A 22,889-nucleotide genomic window follows, 5' to 3' on the forward strand; every position below is an offset into this window, starting at 1 on the left:
CCGCCCCGCTCCCCTGCGGGCTGCCATCGCTATCGCGGCATCCTCCCTTGGCTCGAGCGGCAGGGCCAACTCTTCCCTGCCTCTCTGCGGAAGAGAGCACAGCTCAAAGCGGAGAAATCTACAGGAGAAGCTGGAAAAAGCTGCCGAACAGAGTACTTTGGGGAGGTCGCGACGCCAAGGCAACCCCCGCCCCTGAGTTGCTCGCAAGAGCGCCTCGGTAGCGGTCATGGCCGCCGGCCCATGTGACGTCGGCTTGGCGCTGGCCTGGTTTCCTGTCGCTTTAGTTCAGTAGTCTCAGTTCTCCGAAACTCCCTCCTTTTCTCGCTTGCGGACCCCGATATTGCCTTTCTTCCCTCAGGAGGACTTCTGTACAGACTCTGAGAAATCTGGTAAGTATGTCAGAAAATGGGCGTTTCTCAGTAACATAACCCCTTGTTGTTTCCCCGGAGTCCCAAGCAATAGGGTTGCCCCCTTTAACACTAGTCTCCGTAGACCCTTGGATCATGGTCCAAATAAGACTTTCGAATGCCTTGAAACAAACGATAAAAATTCCATCTTAGCCCCGCGAATCAGTGGTATCAACAGCTAGATCCGCCCGCGTCTCCATTGGCTTCTAGAGGTCTCATAATACAAGCTAAGGGGTTCGTTCGGCCGTTGTCTGCCCTCCTCTCCCGGGTTGATAATATCGGCTTTCCACGGAAATGCCTACTTGTAAAGAGGGGGCACGCTAGGGTTCGCGCATGCGCAAGGTCGCCGCCCGCCGCTTCCGATGGGACCGGGCACCGGAGGAAGAGGCTGGGTGGTAAACAGGAAGTGGACGCTCCGAACCTGGGGGCGGCACTCAGGTAGGTTCCTGGGGGACTTATGTCCTCCGGAGTAGGGGGCCTTTGTCAGTAATCCAAGTCCTGTGAAAGTGTGTGAAGGTTGTACTGATGACTCTAAAGATACCTTCGTACTTCCAGGTGGGTGTGTCATTCTTCAACCCCACCCTCCGAATTCCCGGAACCAGGAGATCTTTGGGTCCTAGAAGGGTAAACATGGGGCAGGGCGGTAACTTAGACCTTTCATTCCTTAAGTAATGATACACACAACCACAGACATTTTCATTCAGGAAGTGGGAGGCCGCCTTGAAAGGAGTGTTAGTAGAAAATTTGTTTTCAGCCATCAAGTTTTTTGAGTGTGACGTTATCTTTAGAACGCTTGAGTTTAGACTCGTATATGCTGTACTTAGACTAGGAAGTTCATGTGGGAGATGTTTAGAAAATGGTGTTTTTTAAAAGGACTTGCTAGTTGTTTTGCGTTATGAATGAACCTGTTCAGTTTTTCATTGGGTCCACAGTGCAGTCTCTTCGTTAAGTATCTGGTGCTCCCCTAAACCAGTTTTGTCACGAATAAGTAAATACTGTAAGGGAAGTGCTAAACGTAAATAGCATAACTTTTTATGCTATTTATAGTGTCTATTAAATGCTTTACCTTTAATTTTTATACATTTCTTTTTTGTTTATAGAAAACATCTGGAGAAAATGACCCATTGGTTTCATAGGAACCCATTAAAAGCCACAGCTCCTGTCTCTTTTAATTACTATGGTGTAGTCACTGGTCCTTCAGCTTCAAAAATTTGCAAGTAAGTATTAGTCAATCTTAGCAAATATTGATTGTTGCACCCTTGGATGCAAGGTGCTTTTTTAAGTTCCATGGGCAATACAGAAATGTGTAACATACTGTCCCTAGCTGAACCCTTTGCATTCAGAGATCTCTTATGTATCATCTACCAGCAACTCAACAGCACTATTTTACAAAATAGTAAAAAACAAATCACTTCATTTTAAGTAGTATAGCATTGGAACCAGTTGTTTTATTTCGCTTATAATGGAATTTTGGACATTGAAGAACTTATATGTGACAAAAAAAATCAAAATGTTGTGTTTTTCTAATGTATGGTAATGTTACTGACATGCATTGCAGATTCACTGATATATATTGTTCAGTAATAATTTGTTTGACATCAACTACCTGGTGTTTTTCTATTTGAACAGACAATGCAGTCTCATTTTTGTCCTCCCTCATTAATAATATGTAATTTATTGTCCAGTGTGTGTTCCACTGTGAGAGCACTTCACACACAATCTCTTTCTACATAATGCCAACTGATATTTTTTACCCATATCTCAGCATATGTTCCATCTCTTTATTTGCTTTTTTGTGCAATTTGAATGGAAAACTTCAAGGAAATATAAATTTTTGGTAAAGTCATACTGGCATAAGTTTATCCTATATATTCACTAGCAGTCTCTTTATGTCATCTAAGAGGGGACATCCAAGTGGTTTGCTAGATTTATGACGTCCCCTCAGAGGGGACATCTGAGGGCAAAGAGTTAAATTTCTTTTAACTTTATAAATGGCATGTAAAGAGTTAAGTTATAGACCTTTTTAAACCTAGGACAGGATTCTTAATTTTAGATCAATAAATGAATCCCAAAAAGGCTAATGCAGTCACAATAAAAGAGTTAAGCTGTTTATTGCTGCAGTACAGGAGACCTCACAAAGTAATATATGGACATTGTTAATTGTCCAAATAGTATATTCATTGAGATCAGTGCCGCGAGAGATCCCTGTGTCCTGGAATGACCTTCGAAGTGTTGAGAAAGGGCTTGAGCTGTGGAGCTTTAATGACATGTATGACTTAGATCAGGTGTTGGCAAACTGTCCTACAGATTTGGCTCAATACTTATTTTTATAAATAAAGTTTTATTGGCACACAGCCAGCCCCACATTTCATTATATTTTGTATATGGCTGCCTCTGACTGCTTTCCTTTAAAACAGCAGAGTTGAGCAGTCCAGCAGATAACTTATTACCAGAAAAGTCTGAAATATTTACTGTTTTGCACTTTATCGAAAGTATTTGGGATTCCTGATTTAGATAGAAAGGAAAACCAAAAATCATTTCTATCAGGAAACTCTTCATTTTAGGGATAATAAGTAGAGCAGTCTGGTTAGAACAAAAGAAATACATTCAAGAAATACTTTGACGGGCTCGGTGGTTCAGCCTGTAATCCTGCGCCTTTGGGAGGCTGAGGTGAGTAGATTGAGCCTGCGGGTTCGAGACCCACCTGGGCAGCGAGACCTCATCTCTACAATAAATCAAAAAAAAATCAGCCGGGCGTGGTAGCGTGCGCCTGTAATTCTGGCTACTCAGAACGCTGAGGCGTAAGGATCGCAGGAGCCCAACAGGTCGAGGCTGCAGTGGCCAGGATCAGCCACTGCACTCTAGTCTGGGCGACAGAGTGAGACTCCAACTCAAAAAAAAGAAATACTTTGAAGGAGGAATCAACTTACCTGATTGATTTACTGTGGGAAGTTGAAAGGGATTCAACCTACATGAGATAGAGCACCTAGATGATTAAGACATTAGTGGTATCAGTAAAGAAAAATCAGGAGAGTTGTTACTTTTGGGGGAATAAGTAATTAGAACAAAATGGAGGAAAGTTGGCTTATTAATCTAGACCAATTTTCAGCAGACTTTTTTTTATAGAGGGCTAAATAGTATTTACTTTAAGCTGTGGGATATTCTTTTCTGTTCATTTTTACAACCCTTTAAAAATAAGAAAACCATTCTTAGTTTGAAGGCTGAACAAAAATAAGCTGTGAGCTATACACAAACAAGTTAAAGGATATAGTTTGCCAACCCCTGATCTAGACTTCTAGAGGCTGGTCTTAGTTTAGCTGTTGTATCTGTAGCATTGAGCAAGTTCTTTTTTTTTTTTTTTTTTGAGTTGGAGTCTCACTCAGTCGCCCAGACTGGAGTGCAGTGGCCGCTGGTCTCCAGCAATCCTTCCGCCTCAGCCTTCCGAGTAGCCGGAATTACAGGTGCACACTACCACGCCCGGCTGATTTTTTGATTTATTGTAGAGATGAGGTCTCGCTGCCCAGGTGGGTCTCAAACCCGCAGGCTCAGGCAATCCACTTACCTCAGTCTCCCAAAGGCGCGGGATTACAGGCTGAGCCACCGAGGCCGGCTGCAAATTCTTAACTTCTTGGGCTTAATTCCTAATCTGAAAAACGAACAGCCTAAATTAGCTGTTTCTAAAGTATCTCTTTCTCAAATTCTACAGTTTAGTATGGATACTTCTTTATACACTGGACTATAGGTGATGATCAACCACCCACATGGAAATAGATAGCAAACTATTGGAGTATGGACTAGGCCTTAAGGATTTGCATTTCTTCTTTTTTTTTTTTTTTTTGAGTTGGAGTCTCACTCTGTTGCCCAGACCGGAGTGTAATGGCTGCTCCCGGCCATTGCAGCCTCAACCTGCTGGACTCCGGCGATCCTTCCGCCTCAGCCTTCTGAGTAGCCAGAATTACAGGCGCACGCTACCATGCCCGGCTGATTTTTTGATTTATTGTAGAGATGAGGTCTCGCCAAGTTTCCTAGGCAGGTCTCGAACCCACAGGGCCAGGCAATCCACTCACCTCAGCCTCCCAAAGCGTGGGATTACAGGCTGAGCCACCAAGCCGGCTTGCATTTCCTCGTAATCTAGGAATTAAATCACTCCTTTTCAGCATGTAGATAAATACCTTAAACAGTAACAAATTCATAGGTAGCCTGTGCCATTTTCAGTCAGCTATATGTAATTGTTGATATACATATTACCTCCCTTTGAATTAGTACCAGTGAATAAGCACTATATCTAGACCATTCAGGATTAAGTCTGTATTCTCTTCTAAGTTTTACTGCTGTATTACAGCCCTTTTAAATTGCAAAAGAAAATATTTAAAAAGTTAGTATGTTTTCACTCAACAAATAATTTTGAATATGTGCTTTTTCTTAGCACCCAATAAATTCTAGATATACATTCCCTACTATTTTGGTGCTTAAAATTTAAATTTAATCATTTGCACACATTTCAAGGGTCTTCTGTCATTGTCCATGTAACGTGAATTCTGGAACCCTTGCTAAGCTAATTGCCTCCTGGATTAAATATGGAACTAGAAGTTGAACCTGATGATGATAATCTCAGAATGGATATAGTTGAAACTGTACCGATGAGATCTCAAAAAAGAGAAACCAGAAAACAAAAGACTGAACATTTCTGGTGGTGGGAATAAGAAAGGGGCATAGAACAAGGTATAAAAGGAACTTTTAAAAATAATAGGTACACCAGGACATTTTAGTGTTATTGGAATTAAGGGAAAAAAGAATTTCAAGAAGGAAAAGGTAAATCTGCAACTTTTATTGCTGCATAGAATGTAGACTAGGGAACAAAAATTAAAGGTCACGTTTTTACATATTCTTGATGTGTATGTTGAATTGTAGGATGTAATTTCATTTTTAAAATATGATTTTTGATTTAATAAAGTATATTTTAGACATTTTACTTGTCATGTCAAATTTAGAAATTTTTAAGGAGATACTAAAATTATACACAGATATGTTAAATATCTGTTTTTCAAAGAACTTATGAACTGGTTAATTTAAAGTATTTATGTTTTATTCCTCACTGCATCTTAAATGCATGCATTTGTTTGACTTTTTTTTTTTTTTGGAGTCGAGATCGCACTCCTTCCCAGGCTGTATTACATTGGCACAATCACAGTTTACCACAACTTACAACTCATGGGCTCAAGCAATCCTTCTGTGTCAGCCTCCTGAATAGCTGGGACTACAGGCATGTGCCACCAGTTAATTTAAAAATTTTTTTTTAACAGATGAGATCTCCTTTGTTACCCAGGCTGTTCTCAAACTCCTGAGCTCAAGTGATCTCCCACCTCTACCCCCTAAAGTGCTGGGATTATAGGTGTGAGCCACTATGCCGAGCCTGCTTGATTTTTTTGTTTAATTTAAACTTGCTGTATATTTTAATTACATAATTGTATTTATAATTTGCCCCTTTAACTGGACTTTAGTACAACTTTTAAAAACAGTTATTACAGATTTCAACTCTAGTGTTAGTCCTAATTAAATTCATTCCTGTGTACTTGGTAATACCTCAGAGGAGGTAAGGGCGGGTGTGTGTGTGTGTTGTGTTTTAAAGTCTTTTTGTTAAAACCTGTAAGGCACTTACACATAGATTCATTGCAATATCTTACATAACTTTGCCATTTCTTTCTGTTTCATATAAGTGACTTGAGATCATCCAGGGCACGACTTCTTGAACTGTTCACTGATTTGAGCTGTAATCCAGAAATGATGAAGAATGCAGCAGATACATATTTTTCACTTTTACAAGGTTAGTTATTTATATGAACTTCTGGACTTTTTAGCAAAACTGCACAGAAGTTTACATTTAACTTTTAGACTTTTCCGATTTGAATAATTTAGTCTTCCAGGCTGTATTCTTTGGTGTTTTTGAGGTTCAGAAATAGGAGAATGTAAGGGCGGTGTGTGGTATTTCTAATGTTTTGAAAATTAAATATGTGCATATTGCATATGATGTTACCTTAGAAGAAGGTGTGAGATGTAAAAAGAGAGAAAGGGGTGAGAAGTTTCATTCAGGCACCTGGAAAAGTAATTATCTGAAAGTTTTTCTGAATAGAACACTCAATATTTCTTCTAAAACTAAAATGTCTTGTGTCTTTTTATAGGTTTCATAAATTCATTGGATGAATCTACCCAAGAAAGCAAGTTAAGATATATTCAAAATTTCAAGTGGACTGACACGTTACAAGGACAGGTTCCAAGGTAAGCAGTGCTAAACTAGCGCTAAATTGAAGTCAGTTTTTGTAACTATCTAACCAGTAGTTAACTTGTAGCCTCTGTATTTGAAGAAGAGGAATACATGTCTGATCAACATTTTATTAGGAAATTAATTAAAAACACTTAAACTAAATTCTAGTGCACACTATTAAATAAAAATGTAATTTTTTTTTTCTGACCAAATCTCTTTTTGAGATAATTAATATAAATGCTAACTACAATTGACTAGCCTTTGACCTTAAGTAACAACAAAGAGTGGTTTGGGAATTTGGAATCCATACCTGGTTTTCCATCTTTGCCTGCTTTCAAGCCTAGCAGAATTTAAGTTTTTTCACTTACTTTTCTTTTCCTAATGGATACTTCAGATATCTTTGGTTAGTCTTTCTCTCTTTTCTTTCTCTCCAATATCAGCTCTTGATTCACAGTATTTATTTTCTTCCTTAGTTCTTTTTGCTGTTTCTGTCTTTTTTTAAAAACTTCCCTTCAGAGCTTTCTCAACTCTCACGTGATATTATTATTATTATTATTACTATTATTATTTTAAGTAGGAATTCATATAGAAGACAAGAAAGTTTCCAGCAGTGAGAGGGGTCCTGAAAGGGTTGCCTACTTGATATTATTTAAAATAGATGTAATCATAACAGGAGACATCACAACGTGTGCCAATTTTTCATTTAACTACTCTTCTTTATCACCATTGTGTTGTTTAAAATGCCTATATATCTTTAACTCAATTTGCTTTAGGTTTACTGTTTTATAAAAGCAGAAAAGAAGGAATTGGAAATTGGAATTAGAATTGGAAAGTAGGCTGTATGTTATAGTGGCTGGACATTATAGTCTATACATTGTATTCATACATATCTAGGTACAATCCCAGGTTTTCTACTGAGTGAACATGTGCTTCTTCAACTATATGTTGGGGTTACAGATGGAGGACTTCATGAAGAACAAGATAAACAAAATTTATATTAAGTGAACAATAAAATGCTAGGCACATAATAAAACATGCATTAAATATTACTTTCTTCCTTGGGAATTTTTATATGTAGAATTCGTAAACTGGTTATGAAGTAGGGACTAGGGATTCTTTCTAAATTTTAATATTCTGGGATGCTAAGTTGTTTAAGACCTCATTTCTGTTTTTCGATATGAACGCTTTGTTTTTATCCAAAATTAAGGACAAATTTTTTTTAATTAAAAGGACTTTTAAAGAATTAAGCATCTGTTATTACTATTATTGTTATTATTATTAATTTTAAAGACATAGGATACAATTCAGAGTTAGGTACATAAGTGTTCATCATACAGATGAAGTTTGGGCCTCCCGTTGGTCCATTGGTCCTCACTTTGCCTGGTTTGGGATCAGGCACCCTTATTAGTGTTATGTCCCACCCACCCCTCCCCCCCAAACAGTGTCCTGCTACTGCCAGTCTCTTTCATGTAGTATTATGATAAATATTCAGAAACTACTTATGAGTGAGAACATGTGGTACTCAGTTCTTTGTTTCTGTGATAGATCACTGAGTGTGATGGATTCTGAATCCCTCCAAGTTGCTGTGAAGTCCATAACTTTGGCCTTTATAGCTATGCAATATCCTATTGTGTATATGTACCACACTTTTTTTATCCAGTCTGCTTTCAATGGGCAGCATGATTGGTACCATGTTTTTGCTATTATGGATAGTGCTGCAATAAACATGCGTGCACAAGTATCTTTTTTGTAGAATGATTTGAATTCCTCTAGGTATATTCCCAGAAGGGGGTTGCTAGGTCATATGGGAGGTCAGTTTTTAGATCTTTTAGAAACCACCACACTGTTTCCCACAGAGATTGTACTAGTTTACACTCCCACCAACAGTTTAGAAGCATTACCTTTTCTCTGCATCCTCTCTAGCATCTGTCGTTTTTTGAGTTACTAATGATGGCTATCCTGACTGGAGTTAGGTAATGTCTTAGTGTGGTTTTGATTTGCATTTCTTTGATTATTAGTGAGACTGAGCACTTTTAATAGGGCTGTTTGTTTTTTTCCTTTTGGCACATTTGAGTTCCTTGTAGATCCTGGATGTTAGGCCTTTGTCAGATGTGCAGTTGGCTAATATTTTTTTCCCATTCGATGGGCTATCTCCCCACTCTTTTAATGGTTTCTTTTGCTTTGCAGAAGCTTTTTGGAATTAAACCTCTGACAGATTCTGTAATATTTTACACTACGTAAATTTGGTGGGGTTTTTTTCCCCATCATGTCAAATTCTGATTCTGTTAACAGTGAGCTACCGCTGAACATTTTTTTCAGTGTTGAGACAGTGAAGAATTATGTGATGAAGACCTTTAGTAATATTGACTATTCAGTACATATGAGATTTCTATGTTTATTTATGCTTGATTACTGCTTATTCAGTAGAAATTGCACTGTGAGTATTTCTGTTCTGAAAAATAGTTTGCCCATTTTATATACTCTGACTATTCCTTGTATATAGTGTCATAGTAATGGAATGTTTGATAAAAAGGAATATTGAAATAAATGAAGGATAAAAAGGAAGAGTTATTCATGAGACTTCACTTAAGTTAGCAAAACTGTCTTATTTAAAGTTGTAAATTAAAAATACCTACTAGATCATTAGCTATAAATCATCTGGAGGTTTTCAGTGCTGAAAAGAATAAGCTATCAAATTATGTATATTTATTTCAGACAATAAAAAAGTTTGAAGAAATTGTTCATAACTCATTTTTTTAATATTATAGTCTAAACAGAACAGTTTATTAATTAGTGTATGTTTTATGACAAATTTTTTTTTTTTAATCTAAAAAGTTGTCATGTCTCCATTCCTTTTTAGATAGGGGTCAACAAGTAACTATAAAATGTAAGCTAGAATGATGATTCTAGTTTCTCCCCTTTGGATAACTTCCGTATCTTAGTATTACATGTGGAAAATAAATATATTCTGCTTTCTTCGTCAGTTGAGATAAATGAGATAACACAAAAAATTTTCAGTTTCTTGTAAGAACAATGATAACTATATATTGGTATCAATATCTCATGTGCTTAATATATTTTTGGCATCTTTATGTATATTTAATAATAGAATCTGAAGAAAACAAGCAAGGTATAAAGTATACTTTCCAAGAACTTTTTGTAAAATACTGATGGGCTATGGCATTAAAAATCTTCTAGGTCCTCTCCTGCTCTTTCAGGTCCCCTCCTGCTGTGATAGCTTTTTTGTCTTCTTAATAAATCCTGCTTTTAAAAAAAAATCTTCCACAGTTTGGCTTCATTTTGACTTTTCCCCTTTTTTTCCTAGATTTTTTTTTTTTTTTAATACCATTTATTCCAATCAAGCTCATTAGGTCACTTCTATAAAAAAAAATCTTTATACTTTGTTGTGCTCGATAGCATCACTTCCTTTCCTTGGATGTCTTTTTGCTTCCCTTCCAGTCATCTTACCAGGCACAATTTAAATTTTTTATATATATATATATATATATGCCATTAAATCGTCTTTAAATATTCTATCCTGAAACAATGTCTCCTCTGAATTCTATTTTCTTAAAGTGTTGGATAAGAACCATTCACTTCAGAAACAACTAAGTATTTGTTAAAAATAGATTCTTGGCCCCATCCCAAGCTTTCTGAGGTTAAGTCCCAGGAATCTGTATTTTTATTACCTACTGTGTACAATAAACTGGAAACTGCTAGTCTCATGTTAATTATTATGAATAATACATATTGGACCATTATCTTTAGCCATTCATTGTTTAATTACCTGTGTGTCTTATCTCCCCATCTATGTGAAACATACCCCTTTTTTCACGTCTACCAGTTAGCATTATAGTTCTTTGTAATTTTGAGTTAGATGTCCAGTTGGTTTCATGTAGCAATGTCTCAGTAATTGACAAAACCTGATGATCATGTTTATGATTCCAGTGCCCAGCAGGATGCTGTTTTTGAATTAATTTCCATGGGATTTAATGTAGCTTTATGGTATACCAAATATGCTTCAAGATTGGCTGGAAAAGAAAAGTAAGTTAAAAGGGGGGATTATGTGGAGCATCAATTTAAAAAATATAGATTAAAAAATCTTGATCAAAAAGTACCACTTTAGACAAGTGAAAGATTGCCTTATGATGTTAGTATTTTAAATATCAGAATTATGGTGCCTAGTGTTAAAAGGGAAAAAAAATTAATAGTCTTGTCACATGGAAGGTCTTTCTAAATAACACTCCAAACCAAGAAACCATAAAATGAAAGATTCAATACTTGACTACATAAAAGTACTGTAAGCAAAGTTTAAAAAAAAAAAAATTGATCAGAAACATTGCAGTGTATATGATAAACGGATTTTATAATGTATATTCTTACAGATCAACAAAGGAAAGACTTTCAAATCAATTGAAAATAAGCAAAGGACATGCACAGGCAGTTCACAGAAAAAGAAACACAAAAGGCTTATAATTTTGTGAAAAGATGTTTTGAAGCTTTAAATAATTGTAACATAAAATGAGATGCAATTTTTGTGATAGCTTAAGTGAATATAACAACAGGAAACTGGCAAATTATAGTTCTTCCATACATGGGAATACTATGCAACCATTTAAAAAATGAATCATAATTGTGCTTTAATACTAGAAGTGAGATTTGTCCTCTAATGTAACCCCCATCTTTCAGCATAACAGAAGATGAAGCAAAAGAAGTCTATCGAAGCCTAAAAATTGCAGCTGGGATCTTTAAACATTTAAAGGTAGGAAAAAAAATTGTACTTAATGCTTTAGCTTGTAAATAATTTTTTATTTTTTGACTTTTGTTTAATTATGTAAAAAACGCTAGTATGTATTTTTCTTGTGTTATGTACCGTATTGATGAGTACAACCAATTACTAAATATTAAATGTTTCCATTTTATGGTCTTAAAATCACTAGTGACTTTTACAATTTGAAATTTCAAGTCTTCTAATTTTTATGTGTCTTCTGAAAACATAGGAGAAAGTAAAGCAGAAAAATGAATGGTTCTTTCCATTTCTCATTGCTCTACAGCAGTTGCCAGGAACAGTCCTAATTGCACAAAACCGAACTTCTGATTGCATGCTCTGAATCTCAGTGAAAACACTAGAGGGGCAATCACTGCACTCTAATTATATTAAATTGCATGGAGATATGATGGAAATTAGGAGAAAGAATAATATGTCTTCCAAACAGAATTTCCCCCACTTCATTCTAATTAAACCACTATTTATTGAAGGCCTTCTGGAGGCCAATGTTGGGCTTTTTCTTTATAAAATAAGAAGCTTTTACAGTTACTAAAAAGCTATAATCTCAAATTAGGTGTAGAATTGCAGTGCTTTTTTCTTAATATCTTTATTAATGTGAATGAACAATTCAGGCTATCATTCAAAAGGGAATTTTGGTTACTATTTTAGTTATTTTTCAAGATAAAAGTATGGCTTGCATATGAGCAATCTGTTATGACCGCAATTTTGCTCTTAAATTTTTTGTTCTTATAAAAAGTTAGTATACATGAACTTTAATTCTTTCTTACTGCATATTGTTCTTCTTTTACAAAGTTTTTGTTTATACCCTGAATTTCTTGTAAGACTCAAACTGAATGTCTTCATTTGACTTCCATTTTCTTCATCTCTAACAACTGGATTAAAATAAAATTTGGCTTCTTTTTTGTTGTTTTTATTTTCCAGGAAAGTCATCTCCCAAAACTTATTACACCTGCAGAAAAAGGAAGGGATTTAGACTCACGACTCGTAGAAGCATATATTATTCAATGTCAGGCTGAAGCTCAAGAAGGTACCTAAATACTGTAAGATATTTTTCTGTAAGAATGTCTGTGTTACCATTTAATTTTTTTTTTAATCAAAATTATCTGGAATTGGATATTAGGTTTTGATAAATTTTATAATGAGAAAAATGTTTATTTTAGCATTTGCCTTCATTCTTAATTAGCTGGAAAAGGTCTCACAATTTAATGGCCTTATAGATTTTGGTCATGCCTATAATCCCAGCCCTTTGAGAGGCAGAGGTAGGAGGATCACTTGAGCCTAGGAGTTGGAGACCAGCCTGGGCAAAGGGCAACATAGCGAGACCTCATCTCTACAAAGGAAAATTAGCCAGATGTGGTGACATGTGCCTGTAGTCCCAGCTACTCAGGAGGATCTCCTGAGCCCAGGGGTCAGAGGCTATAGAAAGCTATGATCGTGCCACTGCTTTAACTCATCATTTCTACCTCTACTATACTCATTTTTTTTTTTCCTGCTGCTTTTGGCTTACCTTAAAGTCTTCACCTTTCAGTGGCAGGAAATCATGGGACTTATGTGAAACAACAAAGAAACTTTGTAAGCTTTTATTTTTCTTTACTTTAAACTCCAATGCTTCTCTGAAGTATTTGTTTCCTATTAAGGTCATGCTATTTTATATTAGTAATTCTCTGTGACTAGTTAGTAATTGACTAGTGATTTATTTAAAGAAATGGTATCAGAACCAACAAGTTCAGTGCTTTCTGTTCATATTGTCATTTTCTGTAAATTTTTATGTTAAAACTTTTAAGAAACTGAATTAAAATCCCAGAAGAGATAATCAGACTGTCGTTTGCTATTATAATTGAACTTAAGATGAATGCAAGTGAACTTAATTGTAGATTCATTTTATTGTGTTTGGTTACAGTAACAATTGCTCGAGCAATTGAACTAAAACATGCACCTGGACTAATTGCTGCACTGGCATATGAAACAGCCAATTTCTATCAAAAAGCTGGTAAGCTTATAATTCTGTTGTTACAGTTTTAGTCTTTAGATTTTCAAGTTTATTTGGTCTTGACTTAATAGGGAACCAAAAAAAGATGATCAGATTATTTGATTGTTTATAAATCTGAAGTAATACCTTCATTATTTATCTTGTTGAATGTAAATGAATTAAAGCTGATAACATTTAATATGCCATATAACTTCTAATGGAAAAAACAGTGCTGTACTTCTTAACCAGTGATATCTAATAATCACAATTTTTTGTTTTTTAATGGGATTTGTTTGGTCTTTATAGCAACCTTACACAAGGGGGGAGCCCCCAAAAAGTGAAATTTATTTATAAAAAATTGTGTATTTGGCCTTGCTAAGCACTGACTAGGCCATGTTTCCTAGCTTTGGCCCCCTTCCCCTACCTTGGGGAAGAGAATCTTCAAAATCAATCAATCAGTCTCTCTCCCTCTCATTTACTTTCTAAATAAACTATATTTTCCAGTCCAAAAAAATTGTGCATTCTTGTTTAGATTTTAGTCACCTTCAAAGTTCTGTCCATTTGATGTACTACATCTATCATGATGCTTTTTCTACTGCTCAAAAGAGTTTTTGAACTCTTCAATTTTGATGCCTTTTAGTGCTTCTGCCGTTTTTTGTTTCACCTCTTCCACATCAGCAAAACGTTTCCTTTTGAGGACTTTTTTCATCCATGGAAACAACAGAAATTGCTCAGGGCAAGATCAGGTGAATAGGGAGAGTGGGGCACAGGGATCATGCCGTTTTGGTCAAAAACTACTGTGCACTTGGCACAGTCTGGGCAGGTGCACTCATAAATCACCCATCATGAAATGGGCAAGCACATTGAAAGAATCTCCAAAATAAATTCACTGAAGCCAAACGCAGCCTCTCGCAACAGTGCTAGCTGGTACACTGAAGCCAACAAGTTCCTGGAACACGTATCTATCAGGGGAAGCCTGTACTACAAGGGACCTGCCGTCCAAAAAATAATTCTGGGTTTTTTGAGGATTTCCCCTCGTGGTTACTATCTTAATTAGACAAAGATCTGAAATTCAGAGGGTTATGACTAAACACATAATTTAAAATGTAGCAGGTGGAGGATTGGGACTGGAACACAGTTCTTCTGATTGACCTATTATTATTTACATTCACTTATTTAGGAAACATGCATATGTTTTTATTTATGACATGGTTACTATTTTAGTTGCTGAGTAGAGATAAGTAGAGCAGATTTGCATTGTAGGAAAAGACATGTAATCACATTACTATATCATTAAGTAAGACGATGTTACAACAATTAATTAAGAACCTAAGCAATCTAGGCATGCTACAAAAGGACTTCTAGAGGAAGGTGATATTTTAGCCTTATTGTGAAAAATAAATAGATGTTTAAGTTTCCTAGGAAGCTTCAGAGTATAGGAGTAGAATGTTCTCTATAGTAAATACAAAAATAAGAAAGAACACATTCTGGATCCTTAAGACAGTTGCTCTTAGCTGAAACACAGGATGTGTGACAGGAGAAAAATTTGGTAAAATATGTATGTGTAAGATCAAGAATTGTAAGCTTTTGCCCTTTATTCTGTAGATATTTGGAGACTATTTAAAAGTAAGTCTAACTTTCCTGGATTTGAGTTTAAGAAAGGTCCCTGTAGTTGCAGTATTACATATGGGCTTGCTGTGTGAAGGACTAATAGGCTAACTCTACGTAGCACTTAAGAAATTTGTATAGTCTATGAAGAAAATGATGAAAGCTTTGACAAATACAGCGAAGTAGGAAATAGAAGGAAAAGATTAACCTGAGAGATATTTGGTGAAAGGATATATGAGTGAATGTGTGTGTGTTTTATACAAGATTCAATGTTAGAGGGAGTGAATGAAAGAGTATGTTCTGTGTTTATGACTTGGGTGACTAGACTACTATTTGCATTGCTATGTTATATAAATTTCTTAAGTTAGATACCATAACAGTATAAACAGTACTTACTTTTAAGTTTCTGGTCATAGTTTATTTTTTAAATTATCTTTAAAGTTACATTAACCATCAAATCAAAGAGATGCCATGATATTTAACAGATCTTACAGAGCTTAAAAGTGTAGTTATGGGAAAATAAATCACTTTAAATAAATAAGGGTTTTTTTTTTAATGTGTAAATTCTTGAGTATTAGACTTGAATGCCATTCTACTTTTAACATCAGAACACATGAACTAAAAGTCTTCTAGTGAATCAGGGTGAAATTATATTTTGCTTTTTAAAATGTAACTTTAGATCATACTTTATCCAGTTTGGAGCCTGCATATTCTGCCAAATGGAGAAAATATCTTCACTTGAAAATGTGTTTCTATACAGCTTATGTAAGTATTTATAACATGAAGAACAATGTAAATTATTGTCTCTCCATCCCTTGGAGTACCAGGTCTCTCATCTCACCAGACTTTTCATTAGCATTTTACAAATAATGAATAGCTAGCTCTCAGTAAATGTTCGCTGCCAATCAGTGCAGCCATTGTGAACTAAAGTGGGTGGAAGGAGATGGTGTAGAAGTGTAAAACTGGATTATAGCAATGAATTACTGTTTGATTAAAAACCCACTTTTGGGCTTAAACCTTCTGCATACTTAATGAGAATTTTCAATTGATTAATTTTGTACATTGAGAAAGATACTGACTAATTCTCCTCTTAAGGCATGACCACACAGTATATCACCTAGACTGGTGAATAACCATCACTAAACATCATTTTGAAAGTTACTGATCAGTCTGTTGTACTCACCAGACTTAATTGTTTTGTTGATTAGAATATCATGTGAGAGATAAAAACCTTTTTCAGGCTTAAGTAGATATTTTTCTTTCTTATATTTTATATTTGTTTTCAAGCATACTACCATGTATGCTTCATACATGCACTGATATAGACATTTAAAGAGTAAACGTTAAGGCTACTACATTTATCTTAAGACCTCTTTAGCCCTTAACCTCAAAATACTCCCTCTTTCTACCCTCTGCATTAGCACAGTAGTTTCCTCCTTTGTCTACTATTTTCTCATTTTAGATACAGATTTCAGCAAATAGCGTTTGCTCTTAGGACATGATGACAAGGCTGTTTTGGCTTAAGACTTGACATAATTTTATCCTTTATACAAAGAGAGATGGAGAAAAGCTTACTCAAGAAGTGTGAGGGATTGTATTGATACTTCAAACAGTAGAGAAAGGCATCAATTTATCTGATACATATGTAAAACAATAATAGGTGAAATATTATATGGTGAGAGAATGAATAAAAATTTGTTTCTTTTATCAGGCTTACTGTTACCATGGTCAGACTTTATTGGCTAGTGATAAATGTGGTGAAGCAATCAGGTCTCTCCAAGAAGCAGAAAAATGTAAGTATCCTTGTCAGAATATTAACTCCCTTTTTAAAAACAAATGCTTTAACAGAAGGGGAATAGTCAGCTAAAGAGATTTTGGCTAAATTTATGAAAGGGAAATAGAAAAGGGTGAGTTAATTGAAGAAAAGAAAAAAAATGTTTCAAAAACCTAGAACCTGCAGAAAATACCCACCTTCTACTTACAGTATTAGTATTGGTATTGCTGTTATATTAATAAAGTGTAATAAAGGTATTGTCTCCCAAAGTTTGTAAGTATAAATAAGCAATATTAGTTTTACTCAAAAGACTTTGTATCTCTCACATGCAGTTTATGCAAATGCAGAAGCACTATGTAAAGAATATGGAGAAACCAAAGGACCTGGACCAACAGTCAAACCTTCAGGACATTTGTTCTTTAGGAAACTTGGAAACCTTGTGAAGACTACCCTAGAAAAATGTCAGAGAGAAAATGGATTTATGTGAGTACGGCCTAATACTATTTTAGTATTATTAACCCTTTGCACTTGGATATACCCTCTTGGGAAATAAAGAGTTTGCTAGTGATTATACAGGACAAACATGCCAGCGCTGATTTTTCAAAAATGTATGTTTCCTTGAAGTTTTCCATTCAAATTTTGCACAAAAAGGCAAGTAAAGAGATGGAATATATACTGAGATATGACTGATCAGCTGAGAAGTGATTTTCAGGAATCACAAGTACATCCTTCCACAGCATCAAACAATAGACTGGATAATAAATTACATATTTGAGACTGTACTATCTACTCAAATAGAAGAACACCACGTAGAAGATGTCAAGCAAATTACTATTGCACAGCATGTATCAGTGAACCGGCAATGCATGTCGGTGATTGTTTCACGTCACCACACGTTAGGAAAATATAAAATACAAAGTTTTGATTTTTCTGTCATAAATAAGTTCCTCAGTGTCCAAAATTCCATTATAAGCCAAATATCATTATAATAAGCTAATTGGTTCCAACACTGTACTAGTTAATATGAAGTGATTCGTTTTTCACTATTTTGTCAAAAAGTGTGATTGAGTTCTTGGTAGGTGATCCACGAGATGTCTCCAAGTGCAAAAGGTTATTATTGTATTGCTCTATAATTGTATTAAAATATTAATATTCTAGCAAGATCAGAATTTCTGTTAGTCTCTATTTCTAAAAGTTCTATGTTAAATAGCATTTAAGTTTAGTATTAATTTTTTCTTTCAATTGGTGATAAAGTTCACTTGTGTAGGACTTAACTTTTATTCTGCTTCTGATGATGACATATAAAAGCAGATTTTAAGATTCAAACAAATTATTAACATATAGTTCACTTCATTAGGACTGTTACTTACTTTCCTAATTTTCTCATGACTTTGTTTTCCTGCTGTTCTTTATCCTGTGTTAAATATATATGTTTTTTCTACTCCCTTTGCATGTTCATCTCATTCTGGTTTCAGCTACCTCTAAAGCAGGAAAATTATCTCTCAATCCCTTTTGGTTCTTTCTAGTGATTTTTCATTAATCTGTCAGTATTGTTCAAACTGTAAATCACTACTTATGTATGTTGGTAGAATCAGTGTTGTCCCTTTTTTTTTTTTTTGAGTTGGAGTCTCTCTCTGTCACCCAGACTAGAGTGCAGTGGCCACTCCCGGCCACCGCAGCCTCGACCTGCTGGACTCTGGCGATCCTTCCACCTCAGCCTTCCAAGTAGCTGGAACTACAGGCGCACGCTACCACGCCTGGCTAATTTTTTGATTTATTGTACAAATGAGGTCTCACCAAGTTGCCTAGGCGAGTCTCGAACCCACGGGCTCAGGCAATCCACTCACCTTGGCCTCCCAAAACGTGAGATTACAGGCTGAGCGACCGAGCCCAGCCTTGTCCCTTTTTTTATCTCTACATTCTTCCCTTTATATTCTGTATCTAGTCATACTGAGCTTTTCACTTCCTTAAATGTGCCTAGTTCACCTTTAATCACTTCATTTGGAAAGAGCCACTGAACCCTGGAATCTGGGTTAATTGCCCCTCTTTTGTGCTCTTATGGCATTCTATATCTTCACTGCTTCAGTTACATTGCATTGTAATTGACAGAGTTTCTTGATTTTTGTCGCTTTTCAAAGAGCCAGAGAAATCTCTTAATCATTATTCAGTTGTCATTGTCCCTAACAGGGTCTTGAAACATATTAGATGCTCAAATAGTTCCTAAACAAATGAATAAATTGCTACTTCAATTGCTTTTTGCAGTTACTTTCAAAAAATTCCAACAGAAGCCCCACAACTGGAACTCAAGGCAAATTATGGTCTTGTAGAGCCTGTACCTTTTGAATTTCCTCCAATAAGTACTCATTGGACACCAGAAACATTGGCTGCATTTGATCTCACCAAGAGACCCAAGGATGACAGTGTATGAGACTGTTTTTTTTTCCTTCCATTCACAAAAGTTAAAAAGAAAATTCAGAGTTAACATTTTGGTACTTTTCTGTATTTACATGGATAACATAAGTTTGTCTAAATGTTAAGGTAGTTAATTTTAGTGCTTGGTATAGTCTGTCATAGAACACTCTCGGAGAGAAGACCTCTAGATTTTAAATATCTTCTGATTTTCTATATTATTGACTGATTTTTTAATACATTATCTTGCCTTTTTACAACTTGCCAGTGTCTCCTTTAAGAAACGTATGGGAGAAAAGATCATCCATATTTACATTGCTATAGCAATGCTCTGTTTTTGTTTTCGCATATTGCAGAGTATTTGAAGATTTGACCTAATTTCAGCACTCTGTGAATCCAGGGCTAAAATTAGAATGATTGTGTTTATATAAGTACATCTTGGTGTTCTAAATCAACTGGTAGATTAAGTAGAAATTTTGTAACAACCAAAAAACTAAAGATTTGTGACAAAGGGAATATTAATTCTTGTGCAGCCATAACTGCTTCTTTGAAATTGGGTCGTTTTTATATAATTTCCTTCCCATACTAAAACCATTATTCCTTAAAATAACCATCTTTATATACTCTATTCAGCTATAAAGTAATGCCCTAAGAGATAGCCTATTACCATTATAAGTTATTTCTAAACTTGTGTTCTACATGCATAGATTCATCACTCAGAAATAAGTGTAGAGCAGGTGTGTCATTAGCTTGATTTTTGCCTACCAAACTAGGTTTTCATCTTTACTGAAGTGTTTCTTTCCAGTTATGTCATAAAAGGAATCAATATATAGTTTCTGGAATAGCTTTGTCAGTATCGATGTTATGTAATTTGATATAGCATCTTTTAAAAGTCTGGGGTGAAAAAGATCTAGTGTTTGTTTTCTAAATCTTGTTGTGCTTACACCGTATTTTTCTTTCTCTCTAGACGAAACCCAAACCAGAAGAAGAAGTAAAACCTGTGAAAGAACCAGATATCAAACCGCAAAAGGACACTGGGTGCTATATCTCCTAAGAAAAATATTCCCAAAATACATATGTACTTAGAATCTCTCTATCAGTAGATAAGATAAATGATGGGATTTCAGTTCATATTTTTTGAAATAACTTCTCTGAAACCCATAGAATAAATACTACATTCAGAGGGAATCTGCCTTTATTTTATTTGGTCTTGATTTTTAATATAGAGGAGATGTTTTATGGTTTGTTTTCAGACTCTCCTTTTTAATCAGGACAACATTTGAAAGATTTTATTGTGTCTGTCAAGGGCATATTTGGGGATTGGGTCTTTTGTTGAACTCTGGATAGTAAAAAGTTTCAGGTTAACATACTATACACCTGAATTGTGATTTCAGGTATGATTTTTGTCTATCTTCACAAAAAAATGTATTTTCCTTTCTCTTATTTGATATCAGAAGAATGACAGGAGTAAGTTTTTAACAGAGACAGTGTTTCCTCTCACCATTGTTTTAATTAGAGCACAGACTTACGTTCCGAGTCAGTTTTCTTTTTTGGTGGAGAAAAAAGTCACAGTTAAAGATCAGAAAATCTTCATACTAAGTTCTTTACATTTACTAGAATCTGTAATTTACTTGAGAAATCAGTGTTTATAGGTATGTTGAGAACTTTATAAACTTATCCCTATTCTAGTAACTCTCTGCTTCGTTCATTCTTGGTAACCCTACAGTGATTTTTAGAAATACCTTTTCTAATGGGTTTTTTACTGAGAAGACAGAACTTTGTAGCAGCTCTTAATGTTTCTATGTAAGAGAAGACAGTAAAAATGGAAAATGTTTTTTGAAGAAGTCAGATATTGCATGATGTAAAGAAAACACTTTAAACTTAAATGAGAGGTTGTCCTGAATTACACTGGGTAACTCTACTTCTTTGTTAAAGAAGCTTTAGTGATATGCCTTTGTTACCTGATTTCAGTGTACATTGTTTTTGTATGGTTTCCTAATAGGTCTTGTCAGAACTGAATTGCTTTAGGCCAAGGGCTATAGCAAAATCATAGAGAACAAATGTAGATAACAGTATGATCTTAAGAAATAGATTGTAATATTTGAAACAATTAGTGTATATACAGACTTGGGAACTAGTGGATGCATAATACTTTAACAAAAGTCATACATCTGTATGTTTATCTTCTTTTGGTTATTCTCCTTGGACATCAGATAATCTTTCAATTATAAGTGACAGATTGATTCACTTAATAGAAATAATATAAATGGATTATGCTAAAAGCTTACTATGTGCCAAGTAGTGTGCTGGGCACTTATATACATAGACTATTGAATCTGCACAGCAACCCTGTGAGAAATAAAATCTGCCGAATAGGAATATACATTTCATTATGAGTAAGAAATATTATGCCTATCTGAATCATTATTGTGTTCAAATAAATTATTACTGAAATCATATAGTTTACACTCCTTAAAGTTACATAAAATCAATGATGTTTTTTAATATATGGAAATGTTAATTACTGCTTACAATATAGTTAATATTTGAAGCTGCAGTTCCCAGAATAAGTGGACTAATAACAACATTTTATTTTATTTTGATATCTACAAAGGAAAATACTTTATTAAATTACTGTGTGTTGTGCTGCTCTCATTACAAAATCACTCGTCTGTTTGCTATATGCCACTTACTGACAAGACTTTTACACGGTACTTGATGCCAGCTCTTTATGCCTATGGGACCTGTTTATCTTGGGTATTAATGCTTATTAACCTACTTAATAAATTTCCACATTGACTTTTTGGGGATTATACTACCACATGTGAAATGGAAACATAATGGCTCGGTGCTTTTGTAAAGTGCAGTAAATAGTGGTATTACTTTAACTCAATAGATAATCTGTTATCTCAGCATAAGATGGTAATTTGTGACAAAAGTATCCCATTAGATATATTTTTTTGAAATTGTGTTGGAAATTTGGGGAAATTATCAAATATAAAGAAGTTGCATGGATGTTATGGAGAGATGTGACTATTTGTGTTAACTTTTGCATTTCATACCAGGTAGTGGTAACTAACATTACTTCTGCTAAAAGTATTGTTTGTATAATGAGTTATCTTTTTATTTATGAAAATAAAAAATTTTGCTTACAATTTCATTGGGATTTTTGTTCTTTGATAAATATTTGTGTACTTGCTTAGCCAGAAACAGGGTTACTACAGTGCAAAAAAAACTTTAATTCTTCTCAGAAATGTAAAATGATAAATATATTTGCATCAGTTATTTTATGCTTCAGAAGTTAACTAAATATTCAGTATTACTTGACCTATCCGGTTTCTGCATATGTTTACTAGTACCTATCTCTTAATCTCAAAGAAGAGTTTCAATTGCACTGTTTATGTCTGATGCATAATTACCTGGCATGATACAGTATGTGTGTACTGTGGTAAGCTAGGCTAGAGAGCTTGTCGTTATTGCTGAAGAATAATCTAGAAAATTTTGTATGTTGTATACTGAGGTGACATTTTCAATGCTATGTAAGTGTACACAAAAATAAAAACATATTCAGAAATATTTGTTTTACAAAGTAACATGCTTTAGAAAATACTGCATTTTTTAACCTCAACATGTATGAAATAAATTTGGAATGTCGCTTTGGTTTATCATAA

General features: G+C 34.9%; 1 protein-coding gene across 5 annotated transcripts; it reads left to right on the top strand.

The window, feature by feature from the left end:
- The first annotated feature begins 8 nt into the window (after positions 1–8).
- Positions 9–22,889, top strand: BROX (BRO1 domain and CAAX motif containing). 5 transcript variants are annotated; one of them, XM_008074247.2, is made up of 13 exons: positions 9–389; positions 1,508–1,624; positions 6,125–6,231; positions 6,587–6,683; positions 10,618–10,713; positions 11,359–11,431; positions 12,380–12,485; positions 13,359–13,448; positions 15,715–15,800; positions 16,747–16,828; positions 17,142–17,292; positions 19,072–19,231; positions 20,186–22,889. In XM_008074247.2, exons 2-13 carry the CDS (start codon positions 1,524–1,526, stop codon positions 20,270–20,272), a joined length of 1,236 nt encoding a protein of 411 aa, XP_008072438.1. In that variant the 5' UTR covers positions 9–389; positions 1,508–1,523; the 3' UTR covers positions 20,273–22,889. The 5 variants fall into 5 exon arrangements, with proteins under 5 accessions (XP_008072438.1, XP_008072445.1, XP_021562567.1 ...); XM_021706892.1 differs by lacking the exon at positions 9–389 and adding an exon at positions 756–845; XM_008074254.2 differs by lacking the exon at positions 10,618–10,713 and having other exon boundaries at positions 264–389; positions 20,186–20,331.

The sequence above is a fragment of the Carlito syrichta genome, unplaced genomic scaffold, assembly GCF_000164805.1.
Source record: "Carlito syrichta isolate Samal-C Ts95f unplaced genomic scaffold, Tarsius_syrichta-2.0.1 Scaffold116229, whole genome shotgun sequence".
In the NCBI taxonomy this organism is placed as follows: Eukaryota; Metazoa; Chordata; class Mammalia; order Primates; family Tarsiidae; genus Carlito; species Carlito syrichta.